At 45.0% G+C, this 15473-nt stretch overlaps 1 protein-coding gene across 4 annotated transcripts in view; it reads right to left on the bottom strand.

Moving 5' to 3' along the window:
• Positions 1-14986, bottom strand: part of NTRK3 (neurotrophic receptor tyrosine kinase 3) — a 1591631-nt gene extending 1576645 nt beyond the window's left edge. For 3 of the 4 annotated variants that reach the window (XM_085644471.1, XM_085644470.1, XM_085644472.1), the window contains exon 1: positions 13376-14937. In XM_085644471.1, the coding sequence (XP_085500597.1) occupies positions 13376-13617 (242 nt within the window). In that variant the 5' untranslated portion in view covers positions 13618-14937. Of the gene's footprint in view, positions 1-13375 lie in introns of all 4 variants that reach the window. The other variant, XM_085644469.1, reaches the window with a different exon arrangement.
• Positions 14987-15473: the final 487 nt, after the last annotated feature.

Below are 15473 nucleotides of genomic sequence, written 5' to 3'. Positions count from 1 at the left end.
CCCTTAGTTGGTAAGTGTTTTGATGTTAATTGCTCTTGTACATAATCTGGGTAGAAGATTTGCAGCAATAATCCTTGATAGATCCTCTTTGGAGAGCCTGACAGATTTAGGGGCTTATTATGACTTTGGGGGTCCACCTGTGGCACTGACACTGCTCCGTCTGCAGGATGACCACCAAGGTCATGGTGTGCCCGGCCGCCAGATTCAGAGTTGAATCAAGGTTGGGCGGGTGGTGCTGCGGCTGTCTCATGGTGGCAGGAGTGTTAGGCTAATAGAAGAGCTTTTACAGCTCTCTGCTGCTGTTGCAGCACCTGTAGCACATTCCTGCACGGTGTGGCTTGCATGCCACACTGTGCAGGAACTGGGGTGCAATTACAGGGAGGCATAACATGTGCCCCCATCATGTACCCCAGACCCAAGAGTGAGATAAAGCGGCAGGTATTGCCTGATGGTGAATTAAAAAGGCATTAGATGGATTTAAGACTATGCAGCCTTGTCATTGGGTGTGTCAACATTAAATTGCATAGGGTGTGGGATTCCCAGCAGAGCTTTGAACACTGGTACACAATTGTTTACAAAATAAACACTGTATACCAATATGTAGTGGCCTTGGGTTAGCTCTCGTCTGCCATTGGTCTGTTTGAGTGTCACTCACATTCTGCTTCTATACATGACAGCACACAGCATGGGGCAATGGTTAAACTGTGGGTTACATGCCCTGTGAGTGATTGCATTTTGTCTGATAAAATTCCACATCTGTCTGAAAATGAGTGGAATTTATTGTCATGACTTGTGGGCCAGTCCTTCAGTTTGCCCACATTATAGGACCTTTTTAACTTCTGTTATTTGTTTTTTATTTCAGTTTGCTGTATTTTAGAGCATACTGCAGATCCCTTAATAGTGGTACTAGGCCATTAGCTTGCCACTCCTTTAATCTACAATGTACCACATCCCATGGGTCACTGCTTCGAACTCAGATGGGCATCGCTGAACAGTATTGCCCCTTGTATACCATTGTTTTATCATTCCAAGATAGACACGTTGCTTCTGAATTTAGTGGACATGCTATTATATTAAACAATGCTGCACTGCCTACAGTACCATTGCAAGACACAATAATCCTGCTTAGCTTATTGTCCACCATATTTAGATGGAGGCTTGTTTTAATTTTGTAATTTCTAATTATATTTAGATAGCGCTTACTTCACTGATGAGGCGTTGAAGGGCTTTTTGACCAGTAGCATGTGACTCCGGAACCAAAGGTGAATTAGTGGTGGAGCAGTAGAGGATGAATATAAATTGTTTTTGGGAGGGGTGGACATGTGTGCTTGTTAGTTGGATAAATAGATCAAGTAGCGATAAAGGAGGGAGGAGTTTGGAAAGGGTTATTTGAGATAGATTGTTATTAGAAGTAGTGGACATGTATGCCTGTTAGTTGTTAGAGTAGGATAAAGGAGGAATAATGGAGGTAAGAGTTTGAAAAGGATTTTTAGGCATCCATAGTAGTATGAGAGGTTTGGGATGAATAGGGGCATGGAGATATAGGGGGATAGTTCAAAAGAGTTTTAGACTATACGATAGAATAGTGGTTTGGTGAGGGCTATAAAGGTCTTTTTTGGTGCACAGTAGGTGGGAAATAAATAGATGCATACCCACACACAAAAAGTACACATACTTAGAGAGGTTAACATATTATGCATATTCAAAATAGTTAAAGAATTGTTTTGGGAAATGTCAGGCTTGCTCATCTAACCAGCAGCAGCATTGAAACATTAGAAGCCATACAAACAACATAGAAAAGAAATGTAATTTCGATTAAAGGATAGAAAGTGGCTACAATTAAAATGTGCTACATTTAAAATAGTATATTATTAATTAATAGTAAAATATATTCATTATATTACTTTATTAATTAGATGCATTCATGTATACTAATCTTATTAATAATGGGAACAAAAAATACAAGTAAAATATGGTTGAAGCAAAAAGGAAATTTTAAAAAATGAAATGGAATTTGGGAACATATATATGTTTAAGGCATAAAAATATATTGTATGTATGCATATTAGTATATGTATGTCTAATGCGTTTGTAGTTCATGTATGTGTGTAATGTGTGTACATACATAGAATGTGCGCTTGTTTAAGGTGCATATACAGGGGTTTAGGGCAAAGGAAGTGCAATAACATATAGAAAACAAGCACTGGCATAGCCAATAGGTCTCGTCTTTGGAACCTTATAAGTGTTTTGCCATACAGCATATTATCCTGGGTGCTGTGCCACCAAGGATTGAAGAGCTATACAATTACTGCACACTGGGTCATGCAGTATGATTCTGAAATACATGCTTGCCTCATGAAACATTTTGAGACACATTCCAAGGCTTTTGAATACACAGACAGACAGACAAGTGGCTCGATGCAAGTCAAGAGCACTATAACATTCTGTGTCCTACTGCATCACTAGATTATTGAACAACCAATGAAAAAAGCAGTGAAGTACTTTTCAATGGCGGAGCCATCACATCCCTCCTCCTCAGGCCTCTATTCACCAGGGACCCTTCTCCAGAGTTTTCCATTGAAAACATCACTCGCAGCATCTGTTTACCAGAAAGACCCTGGCCCCACCCTCTTTCCCAGCCCCCTGGGTATAGGAGCACAGGACATAGCAACAACAACAACATGCTCCCATTTGTCAGGTAGAGGGGAAATAATGAGTAAGCACGGAAGGCGTTAGCATCACTTAATCTCTCTGCATCTAAAAACAATAAAATTAACCTGGCCTTGTGTAATGCAACTGGCGCTTTTGTAAAGTGGTCCAATACCTCTGGGTCAGTTAAGTTTGCGCTCTATAAAAATGTCCCCCGGAAATGTATTTGACACTGTGTAATGTAACTAGAGCTCATGTAAAGCACTCCAAAACCTTTGGGTCACTTGAGTTCACATTATATAAACAGGCATCAGAGAATATGCGATGGGAGTTGCTGAAGCCTATCCCTTAACTGTGTTGCAAGGTAGCACAGGACAAAGAGGAACCATCAACCACTAGCAAGCAAGCACTTTTGAATGACAATTGATGGGATGAATAAAAGGCAATGGGCTGGCTGTAAGCGAACAGAGTGAATACAGCATGTCTCAAAGAGACAGCACATGTGCTGCCTACATTCGCCCTAAAAAGGGTTTGGGTTCTCCCTAATTATAGGAAAAAAGAAGATGGGCGTGTTTTACATTCCCTGAATACATAAAGAGTGATAATAAAAAAAGAAATGGGGAGTTGAGAAGGTTGTTTACCCCCAAATTAAAAAAAGGACTGTGATAAAGCAATGAATGATAAAGTTATCTGCAAAGTTCAGACATAAAGTTACTCTTAGTATAGTGACTCTCGATGCAGAGGCCCCACTGTAATGATTTTTGATGCAATTTTCAGTGAACTTCTTAGGCATTTTTCACTTTAGCTAATCTGCCACTTAGTCAATCCTCCACAGTGCCTCCCCTCTCAAACTACCAATAATCCTACTTTTATTGTTTTCATTTACTTTGCATATGCTTGTTGAAATTGTGTGCGAGCTCTACGGCAACTAGATACGTGAATGATTGCAAGAATGAGTCTGCGGATAGATGGACGGATTCATGAGTTAAGGATGAGTGACAGAGTGCACATAAACTCCCCAATGAAAGTGGCAAATGTGTACCTGAAAGCCAGAATGATTGGCTTTGCTAATGCTTGTCACTCTTAAATCCTCATGGCTCATCCAGCCACGACTAAAACAACAGTTGTAGTCAGTCAGCAGAGGGCGTCCAGGGTACACCTTTGATTGGGACACTGCTCTACCAGATATCTCGAATAAGATAAATGCAGTAACTCCAGGTTTTTCCATTGTTTGTCATCTAATGCTTTGGGAATATTTCATTATAGCAAGTTATATCTTCTTTCTCTGTTTGCTTTTGCATGTGGCTTACCACATTTCACTTGTAGGCGTTGTGAGTGCTCTGAGGTGCTCTTGGCCATGTGTGATTTTGCACAGTACCTACATCTTTGCTAAAGATGTAAGAATACCTATGAACTGTGGCATGTTTCTACGTGCAAATCACAGTCACATTAGGCCTTGTATGACTTTGCGCGACTATAATGTTGCCAACCATCATGGCAGTCAATCCATGCGAACGCGGTGTTAAGCAGCTTTATGACTCCCCTGTAGAGGGTCACGGCGATGTCAACAAGGGCAGAGGCATTAATGGTCAGGGCAGGAAAGAATATGGAACTGTGCATTAATAAAACGGATGCATGTTAAAGACTAATTGGGATTCAAGGAAGAGATATTAAACGTGACCCCTGATGCTACCAATGAGTGCGCGCCTGTCACTCGTTACTTAAAAGCATTGGCCTGATAATTAAATAACGACATGCTGGCATTTAAGACACACAGCATACAATGAGTAGGTAGACTTGGCAGACCTACCATGGAAAAAACTAGCTTTAATAGACTCGTGGCCTCTGTTTACTCCCTTGCAGTAATGTGTCAACATATTTTAAGTCAATTGCTTGCTGTTGTTTTTCCTCTGGCTGGAATGTTATTAGATTAAGTGGTACCTTCTCGGACCCAATGGGCAATAGGATATTTCGTTAAATGGAACAGACTAAGGACAATATACAAATATAAATCGGAGATTAAATGATGGGTTAGTAAATGTAGCCTGCCTCTAAGTACGTCTGATGGTCTGTGTACAGTGGTCGGGAGGACAAGCATGTACATGTTGCACTCAAATGATAACTCCACAAAATCCATAAAAAAATATGTAATTCTGTGCTAGGAATCTGGATTGAAAGCTCTGATCACGGCCCACGAGGCTTTTTCTGCAATATTCATGAACTATAGCGTGAAAACGTCACGTCTCTATAATGGGCTTAATCCACATCCGCCAGAGCAACATTTGATACCATTTACAAAATGAGAGTATGTCATTAAAATGCAAACTTTACAGCCAAGTCTGAAGCTTCCTCTTTGCTGATGAGAAGTATGAATCATGTATTCGGATTCGACTGCCTTTGATAGCGGGCTTTGTACCTGTGATTCCCTGCAGTGACTTGCTACTCCATTTTCTAGATATTGCAACGGAATCTTGTTGTCAAAATAACGCAGCTAGTGTTCTTAAATTGTACCTGGTGTGCATCGACAAACAATTAGTTAGAGTTAATCATTGTTACTTAGAGAAAACGTCACGGCTTTTTACATTCAATTGTTAAAATTGCAGGTAATTTTCAAATAAACTAAATATATGAATTGTGTTCAACGTGTGCTTGCTCTTTTTTTTCATTTTCCCTGCCTCCATTATTTTTCCATGACATGCACGAAGACAGGCGGCTGCACCTCATTCATATCCATGCTGCTGCCCTCGGCCCTTGCATTCTTTGGACACCAGCCACCAGTAAGCTCCCACCTAACCAGATAACTAGATATGTATTTAGCTGGTAAAATGTGAGAGTGGGCCAAAAGCAGGTTATTAAGCATGGGCTGGGGGTGCCTTTCCCTCTTCCAAGCCTGCCTCTCTAATGGTCAATGTTGATGCAACGTTGGATGGTTGTGTAGGGGAAGCTTCAAGCTGCTGTCTCCTTCAAGACAAGGCTGTGTTGGGACACTCTCTTCCAGTAGAGGTCGCTCTCATCACTAGCATTTGCAATTCGAAAACCACTTATTTGAGGTTCCTGGGTCCTACATCTATACTGGGTTCATTAGCCCAACCAAATCCATCGACAGGCTTCTCATATTGCACTTGAGTTATGGGGGTCTCAATATTTATGCCTGTTGATGGTAAAACGCCATTAAGTCCTATTACAGTATTAATGTTTCAGTGTCTGGTAAGACAGTCCATACATCCGTTGCATTACTCACCACAGAACATTTTGTCCAAATCATTAATTTTTCAGATACATTTCCAACGACTCTAAAAAGTAATAAAGATGGGGAGTCTGATTTTTTCTGAAACAGATGTTTATCTCTTTTGGTGCAATTCCCTGGCCCATTTTCTAAGAGAGCAGCTGTCTACTTGATGTTTCCCTCACATATTAAATTTTACTTAAAGTTGTTTTAATTGGATGGTAAGTGCTAAAACGACAAAACAGTCGCCTATTTGTTCATTCAAATGCTTTGATAAAGAACAGGTTCAACCTTAAAACATTGCTTGTGACAACTCGCCTTATCTAAAATTAGTTTAACGCTTTGTGTATGTTGATGGCTCAAGTTGTCCTGGTATCCCGTTTGTTCTAGGCTTGTAAATTTGCTGACTTTGTTTGCAAGGTTTGTCTTATGGCGTTGTGGATGTTTGCTCACTGGGCTGCTTTGCCAAATCCTGCTTAATTGATTCTGTGTAGGAACTCACGAGAAGGACGTGGTCCACTAAGCATGCAGTTAGCAGAAATACTTTTTTATTTTTCTTTGACTTCTGGCTGGGAAAATGTGATGAGATAAAGTGCTTAAAAAGCACCCTATGAATATTGTTGTATTCACATCAATAGATGGGAAGTTCACTTTGATCTGTATAACTAATGAAGGACTATGGACCTGTTATAAGAGTTGAGGAATCTATCAGGGCCGGCTTTAGGGTGGTGCGACCGGTGCCACCGCACCGGGTGCTGGCTTCCTGGGGGCGCCGTGTTTGCAAGTTTATTATGTTTTTGAAGCACTGGCTGCATTTCTTTCCTCCGGCAATTGCCAGGCCTCACAGAAATGTCAAAATAACTTGTGTGATTAATTATCTTCCTGGAGAGAGCTCAGTGTTTGGTATAGTTGAGGTTTTGACCTCTGCGAAGTTAGTGCAGAGGGTTAATATGCCTGCTGCAAAGAACGTGTACCAAGTTGATCACAGAGTGCATATAATGTGAACACATCAGCAGGTTACTGCTTTTAAAAGAGACATCCTTTTGTTACTTGCAATTTATAACTTAAAGTCCTAATATTCAACAGTGAGCTATTAACTTTCATCACAGAACTGCATACACACTGCAAAGCATACATTAGAGCATTGATTAATGTTGCATAAAGGGTTAATTTGACTAGAAATCGGTTCTTATTATTAAAGAAAACTACCAACTATGCTGTTTCTTTTTCTGAGTGTGTGCTTCACCACACCAAGCACTCTTAAACTATACTGCCTACCAGTATGGATGACATGTGACTCCTACACTTTTAGTCCTTTGGCTTATGTAAACATTTCGTATACTCTAATTTAAAACACGTATGATTGATTGTCTCTGTGTAATGTGTGTGTGATGCAAAGTGCTCTGACACCCAACACTAGTATGAGTGGTGCTATAAAATTAATTCAATGTATCTGAGAGAGTGTGGTTATGGAGACTGTTAAAGGGTGCTAGTGAGAGAATACGTGGTGGAGGTGGACATGGGAGGGGGGCGACAACAAACATCGTCGCACAGGGCGCCACCAGCGCTAAAGCCAGCCCTGGAATCTATTAGTGAAATTCGAACAAAGAAGAAAATATGCAAACAATTCCCTACTTACATTAATGTTTAATGTGTGATTCAACAAGATGACCCCTTTTAAGTCCAAAATTCAAACATTCCAAAACGTTATTGAGGCTACTAGCAAAATATTCACATTCCTTGATTCATTCATAATTTCAACTCTGTCATGTACAAAATCCACATGGCATAATGTGGTCATGGAATTCAATCCAAATAACCCAAACAACACCTGGGTACAAAAGATATAGTCACAAGTCTTGAGCAGAGACCTTCTGCATGGGCAAGCATGGCCAACTGCCTGACGGGAGAAACGCATTCCTGCAGACACACAAGGGCGGGCACAACTGCACTGCTGGAACTGTTCCTCTTTCAGGGTTAAACACTTCACTGAACTGATTTGAAAAGGTTCTAAGCTGAGTCTTTCTGACTAAAGCCAAGTTTGAACAGGTGCATTTGGTAAAGAAGTCGCAAACATTTGCTACTATTTCGCAATTCAGAATTTTTTGTGGGGTTTGCTCATCGTTTTGGTTAAGAAACAATGTAAACTCTGCACTTGGCCGCTTCTTGAACACTCCCATTTGGATATACAAATATTGACAGAGCAGTTACAGCCATTTTTGGTGCACTCGCAGATATTAAAACATTGGAAGGTGAGTATTGTAAGACTGTAAGTTGTATCTGTCACGCCTTTGTTTATTTCAATCAGGCACATTGAGTATGTGTGCAGTTTATGGCTTTTATATGCATAAGTCAATTCGCCATTAGAAAAAAAGATCAGTGGATCAGCCCCTTAGTCTGTAAATCTAGAAACGAGAATCGCTGGCAGAAGTGTGCTGGCATCAAAGTCCCATTTTTAAACAGTGAAGACAATGCTCAGACTTTAGGATCTAAGAACAGACTATACCTAGCAAAATGGCTAAGTGAAATTAAATGATATATATATATATATATATATATATATATATATATATATATATATATATATATATATATATATATATATATATATATACCAACGTGGCCTACAATGAGGGACACGAAACATTGCTAAATTAATGATAATTCCATCCACAACCTTTGAACAGAGGTTGTCAACAAAATCTTCAGTGCCACATGATTGTCGAGTTAGAAACTTGTAAACCAGTTCTTACTAAAAAGCTCCCAAACACATAATGTATGCAGACTGGAGAAGTGTGGCTCAATGATTAGAGCGGCAGACCCTGATGCAGAGGTCTAGCCCGGGACCAGGGTTCAATTCCCCGCCTCGGCGGGTCTTGGGCTCAAAAGGAAATTCCACGGACCTGATAATTCTCGCCTCGGTGCCATTCCAATCATGGAGTCCCACTCTGCAACTCTGGGCAATATCTTGCTTAATCTCCACAACGGCCCCCACAACGCTAAGGATGCCTGGCCTCCACCTTGTGGGTGCCCAGGAGTGGACGCCTCACAGGGAAAGCCAGGATGGGTACCACAACGGTATTCGTACAAGTGCCTTGAGACCCTTGCGGGTGAGTAGTGCGCTATACAAGTATCAATTTACAATTTACTGCAGATTTACTGTCTATTGAACTCTGCTCATTTGCCAATAGCAAACACAATGTTGTAGTTTCCACAAGGATAAAATTCTGCAGGATACTTTCGAGTGCGTAGAACATGAAAGAATCAACTGTAGTGTGGCAAGAGATGCCACTGGCCCTTAAGGGAGCTCTGAAAATCACCCATGTGTCCCATGGAACAGTCGTGTAAAAGAGCCCTCTTTGGAGTACTGTGAGCTGCTATCCTACAGGCACTTGTTATGTCAGATGTTCATGGAGACCGGCTGCCTGGAACTCGAAAAGGCATGTGCACAATGAGTCCCATGTTTGGACAGACTGGCTTCACAATGTGCAGCAAACATACATCAGGGTCAGAAGAGCTGTGGCCTTAGTCCGTTGGATAGCACAGTGGATCACGCACCTGCTTAAGAGATCTGTCTGAAATGTAAAGGTCACAGGCTCCACTTCCTGCTGTCACTCAGCCTTGCAGCCTTCGGTATATTGTCAACAGCTCTGAGCAGGTAGTATTAGTGAGCCCTGCCACACACTGGTAGTTATGCTGAGTCGTGATGAGGATGCAGTGTGCTGCTTTGTGCTTCACATACTGTAGGATATAGGATGCTGTAGTGAAATTGACGAACACAAGATGCCTGTTGCTTGTCTTTGAAAAATGATGCAAGGCTGAGGTGCCGGATATTACATTTTATGTCAAGCTGCTGTAATGCATCTACACTGCAGAGACGTCCACTCCTCTTGGTACATGTCCAGAATCTTTAATTCCCTGCCATTTGAGCGCACGTTGCCCAGTCTGCACGGGCTGACACCGACGAGCTGTGCTCAGAGCGCACCAAGGGCCTGTTGAGCCAGGGGTGCGCTGGTGCCGCAGAGTGTGTCCAATAAACCCCAGTGTGCTCTGTTGGAACGACCCCCCTTTCAAATCCGTTCAAGAAATAATGGTTCGTGCCGCACATTCATAATGCCCCATTATCTCTCGCGGCCTCGTTGATTCTACATGGCTGACCTTGGCTCCCAGTGTGTGTGAGAAGCAAACAGATTCACACAGGCGCCATCAATAAACCCGGCTCGGCAGCTCAAAAGAAAATTGGGTGACAAGGGGTAGAGGCACACGAATGCTAATCAAATGGGGTTTTATTCACAAACAAAAATGAGAATCTTTCGACGGCTTGCAATTAAATGTGGAATATCAATGGCGGCCCTGGGATCAGCCAGCGAGATGAAATCTAATATAGCCACCGCCATGATTAAAGAACCAAGTGGAAAGTGTTGTATGTGTTTCTCCAAAGACGGGGGAGGCCACATTCTGCCAGGAGTTTGGTGGTGATGGACAGTTGACGTAGGACAAACAAAGCTCCTTTTGATAAATCCAGGCGTAGTTCTGAAATCCAAGCTTCAGCCAGGGGAGTCAACCACTTGCTGCGACTGCTTTCGACAGGGGATGTAAGTGGACTTAAAAAGGAGCTCCGCGGACGCCTCTGAAACGGCCATTCAGCGGCCAGGCTTGGTCTGACCTTCCGGCTGAGCCCAAAGCCCCCGCACACTGCCCACTTGTCGCAGCTAATGAAGAGCTCTCACCCCGACACTTGCCAGTCTGAGCACTGCGCCGTGCCCCCTTCCCATTGTGAGGGGATGTGGCAGGGGCAGCGATGGGGTGACGCTTGCCAACAGCCTTCGAACCCTCGGCTGAAGGGGGGAGGGGGGCGAACGGGCGGGCGGGCGGGTAACGTGAGAGACATTTTCAGCGCGTTGGGACCTCTTCTCACTTACCCAGACACCTGTGTGCTCGTAAAATAGCATACTAAAACACTATAGAGTTTACATTTCCACTGATGTGGCCTTCTGATGAGAGTTTATTGAGACGTTTTTCTTTTCCCCCTCAACCCGGACTACCGAAGTACCGAGTAAATTGGAACTATCTTCAAGGTTGTTATTAAAAAAAATACTTTTGTTAAGGCATCATTTTACCCCTAAGCGTAGTTGTGTTCAAGAACCGGCGTGCTGGGTCCTTCAACTGCGGTGCTTAAATAAGGCGCTGTAGTGTCGGTTATAAATACTCCATCGTTCGGGTGCTCGAATGGACATGGGTGTGACACAAATGGACCTTGTGTATAGTGCTACGTAGACATGAGAGGAGGTCTGCAGTAGCTATCAGACCCGGGCTCATTTTTGCCGGGGCAAAGCCATGTTTGGTAAGGTGCCCATACTTTGCAGCATGTCTTGCAGGTGCGTTGGGTATTTATTCACCGCACATCCGTGGCATGGGAAAGTCGTGGGCGTCTCCCCACTACGTTTCTGTACAAACGTACAAAAACGGAGCAATAATACTGTTTCCCAAAACTATCCAACAGGTTTTTTGGGTTAGGGCGTTCCGCTGTGGGTCTCTTTCAATAAGGTCTGCGTGCCATAGCCACAGGTCGTGCAGTAGTTCTTGTGGCGAGTCGTGTGATGCATAAAACCCAAGAGTGTTGACATATGCGCGTCTCGCCCACGAATAGTGGCGACACACTGCAAAGGGGGCTGGGGTGACTCCGCGAGAGGCTCGGGGTAGGAACCGATCCAGGGGATGGCACGTTTAGCATCCGCTGTCCCCTGACAGGCACGTGTTTCCAAACCGTCACCGGACACTGTGCGCGTGGCTGTGACATCAATAGAAGAAGAATAAAACGCACCTGAATCTTTTACACAGCACCTCACACTGTCAGATGATGTGATCCCCGTGTATCTGTTGAATGAGCGCAGCAGAGACATTGCGGGGACCCCAGTACGCCATGTTGGATGCAAGCTTTATTTTCAGCATCAACGTAAATGTTAAAGGGAGTGATTGAATGTGTGAGTGAGATTTTGGTTGCCTCTAGCCATGCCCTTGCGAGCCTAAACGAGGCGAACATTTTGAAAAACGGAGGCACATCCCTGGAGAGGTAATGCGATTTTCGTGAAATGTGTCGAGGTAGAAGGATATTCCGAGCTCGCTGAACGGAACAGGCACCTGCTGTGCCAATCCCTCACTGCGCTAATATCTGTTAAATGATGGAGCCGCCGCAGCCCAATAAGCCTTATCCCGGGAAGAGGCGCGCAGGCATTCAAAGAGGGGATTGTAAATATTCTGCGGGGCTTTGCTGCCAATTTGACTGTGACAAACAGCACCGCCGCCGGGGGAGGCGCAGCGGGGCAGAGGAGCACGTACTGTCTGTCTGCGCTCTGCGCCCGGTGCAGAGGAACAGCCTCCAAGGCAGCGGGGCCGGGCTGGCATTGCTGGACAGGGGCCCTGGGTTGGAGATATTTTGGGGGGCGAGAGAGCCCGTCACCCAGTGAAAACATGGGCTAGGGTAAAATAGCCATCCACGGAAACTGTTGAAGAAGATATTGGCGGCAAAAACACACTTAAAGCTTAGAGAGAAATACACTGAACACCAAGTGCCCCAAACTTTTAACATGCAACACCCCCCCCCAGACTGCACAAAAAAGAACACACCATGCACCCCATGCATACATGAACGCATCAACACGGCGTGTTCTCGTCATGAGAGGGAAAGCTACGGATGAGTAACGCCGGCGCCAGCATCTGTGTACACTCTCTCGTTTCTATCTCGAGAGCACACCTCTGAGGCGACCTGTAGCCACCCGAGCACACATCCGCACCAACGCGTTGCCCTCTTCCCTGGTGCACACATTCCAGTTGACCAGTTACAATGGTGTTTTTTCCTTCGGTCAGCTGGCTCTTTTTTTAACAGAATGACTGCTATATAAAAACCTTCAATTTGCACAGAGCAGGTAATTTTCTCATTGTGGGTACTTGCTTCACATGGCTTATCTGTTCAACCCGCAGACACCTCTTGTATTCTGCTGGGCACTTGTAGCTCAAATTAAAAAAAAACTCGTGTCTTGCAACTGTGTCCAGCAGAAGCCACCTACACCTGTCAACTGGAACTTTCACCAGGGTTACTGCCGGGCAAACCACCATGATTCAGAATTATTTAACTTTTGGAGTTTAACACATAGATTGGACCCAGAGGCCAGTGAAGAAGGCCCAAACTCTCTCTTGGTACCTGCCCCCGCTTTCTCCCCACAGACCACAGATTGGAAAATAAATTGAGTAAAGTTTTTGGCAGTTCACTGTGGGCCTCGGGGCTGCCTCGCAGGGAGGCGATGCAGTGGGATCTAGGCCTTTTAAAGCCCGGGCCCTGCAACTGAAAAAGCAGGTGTTATCAACCTGTACACGGAGTGCCCTGGGCGCAGCTAATAATACTAGATACACTACATTCACGACGGGGTGTTCATTGCAACGGTGAGCTCGTTTACATGGAGTGAGGTTATAAGGAAAGGGCGCTGCTTTGCAGCGACTTACATGGAGGTGATGCTCTTCGAGATGGCCGTGATGTTGTTGTTGGCGTTGCTGCCCCCCGATTCCTGCCACTCCAGGTGGGGGAAGATGTTGCCGTCGTCCGGCTTCCGGCAGCTGATCTCCGTCTCGCTGCATTGACAGTTGGCCGGGCAAGCCAGGTCCGAGCCCGAGCGGTCCACCCACAGGCTCCACAGCAGGAAAATCCGCAGGAAACGGCACTTGGTGAGGCAGAGAGGCGCATCCATCGCCAGCCCTCGCTCAGGTCAGTCCCCTATTAAAAAAGAAAAAGAGCAGGACGCCGGGTGTCGAGGAACACAATCCCCTGGTCCACGGGCTGACGACAAATCAAATGCGCGACCCTCCAGGAAGTGGATTCATTCTGGAAACGCGGTCAGAAGCACAACGCTCCCGGTGTTCAGGAAAGCATCGCGGGCCCTCTCTGGCCGGTCGGTGCCCGCCTGGCCGGCGCAGGCTCCCTATTATCCACCAATGTTGTATTTTTCCAGCAGGTCTCAGAGACTTCAGAGTATATCAACCGAAGATTGGGGAGACGCAGGGAAACACTGGTCCTAAAGTCACCAAGTCCCACCTACTGGGCAGAATTAAAACTGACACACCTGCGAAAAGGAAACAGAGGGAAAGGAGAGGTGAGGAGAGACGATTTGGTGAAGCGCACATCAGAGAGAAATCCACACATTTCTTGTCAGGGTGTAGACGAAGTCCCGAAGACTGGTACCTACACCAGCCCCCCTACCCTCTACAAGCGTGCCCCAAAGACGTCCACGAATCAGGAAAAACGCAATGCCTCCAGTTTATACCCAGTCAGAAAGGTTGGAGCTCTGCTTAAAAGGCAACAGACAGCAATCCCACACTGAAGAAGAAAAGTTCAAGCTACAGCCATCGAATTCGGGATAATCCTGCTTTTTTTCTTCATGTTTTTTGCTTGATCCATCCTAATTATGCAGCCATCGGGAAATGTAAAAGGAGTCCTCACGTTCAGCCAGAAGAAACAAAAACCACTAGCAAAAGGTACGATGTAAAACACAACCCCAGGGAGAGTCCGTTGAAAGACCGCGGTGTGAAATTACCACAAATCTCCAAAGGAAAACAAAATCGGGGAACCTCTAGGAAAGCAACAGAGTAAAGCCACAGAAACAGGTAAGAAAAATGCCACCTTATGAAGAAAGAAAGGACCTATAAATAATTTGAAAGTCTGGAATGCTATGAAAAAGGAGGCTTGCAGAAGAATTTGCAATCGGAACTGCGAAAAAAATGCGAGCAGGAAAAAGCAACTCCTCTCTGGACGATGAGGCGAAGAGGGACTGGGAGCCCGGGCATCAAATTAGAATGCATGTTGCATTTTTGGCAAGCGCAGGAACACCAACTAGATCGCAGCAATGCTTAATTCACTATGCCCTTCCCCGTCGCCGCTTCCTACGATGGTTCTGCCTCCCTACTGCTGAGGTACGTTCTCCCCTAAAAACGCCGACACTTACACCCACACAGCAGCCAGACAGAGAAGACGCAGCCTGGACACGCAGAAACGGTGACACAGGTGCACAGCACTCCAGACCCCGCAGATCCTGTCTTCGGAGGCAGAGCTGCTGCTGTCTCCTGGCCGAGGAGGGGTGGGTGGGTGGATGGGTGGGGGGTGCAGGGAGCCTCAGCTGTTTACTGAGAACAGAGAATCAAAGCAGTGTGATCAGGATGAGGAGGAGGAGAGCGACCGAGCGCGCGAGCGCGCGAGGAAGGCAGGAGACGGCAGCAGGCAGACAGACAGCGCGAGCTCGTAGAACAGAGCCGAGTCTCGCTGTCTCGTGGACCACTTCAAGGCAGGATGGGAGAGAAAGAACTACCGAACAGATAGTTTCATGTGCACAGTGTATTTCCAAAGCGTTTTAGTGCCCGTGGGTGCCTGCGTATGTGCGTGCACAAGCGTATATTCATTTACGTTATCAAGAGACGTCGGAGGACTGCTTACTGGGTGGACGGATAAGGGAGTTGTCATCTATCTGTTGCTCCATCGAATCTATGTATTACTTAAAATTCGTTTTGAAACGATATTTCAGATTTATACATGACGTGCATTGGTAAGGCGTAC

Source organism: Triturus cristatus, chromosome 3_1 (assembly GCF_964204655.1).
Source record: "Triturus cristatus chromosome 3_1, aTriCri1.1, whole genome shotgun sequence".
NCBI lineage: Eukaryota > Metazoa > Chordata > Amphibia > Caudata > Salamandridae > Triturus > Triturus cristatus.
The sequence above is the reverse complement of the archived record's forward strand: the minus strand, read 5'-3'. Positions and strand labels throughout refer to the sequence as shown.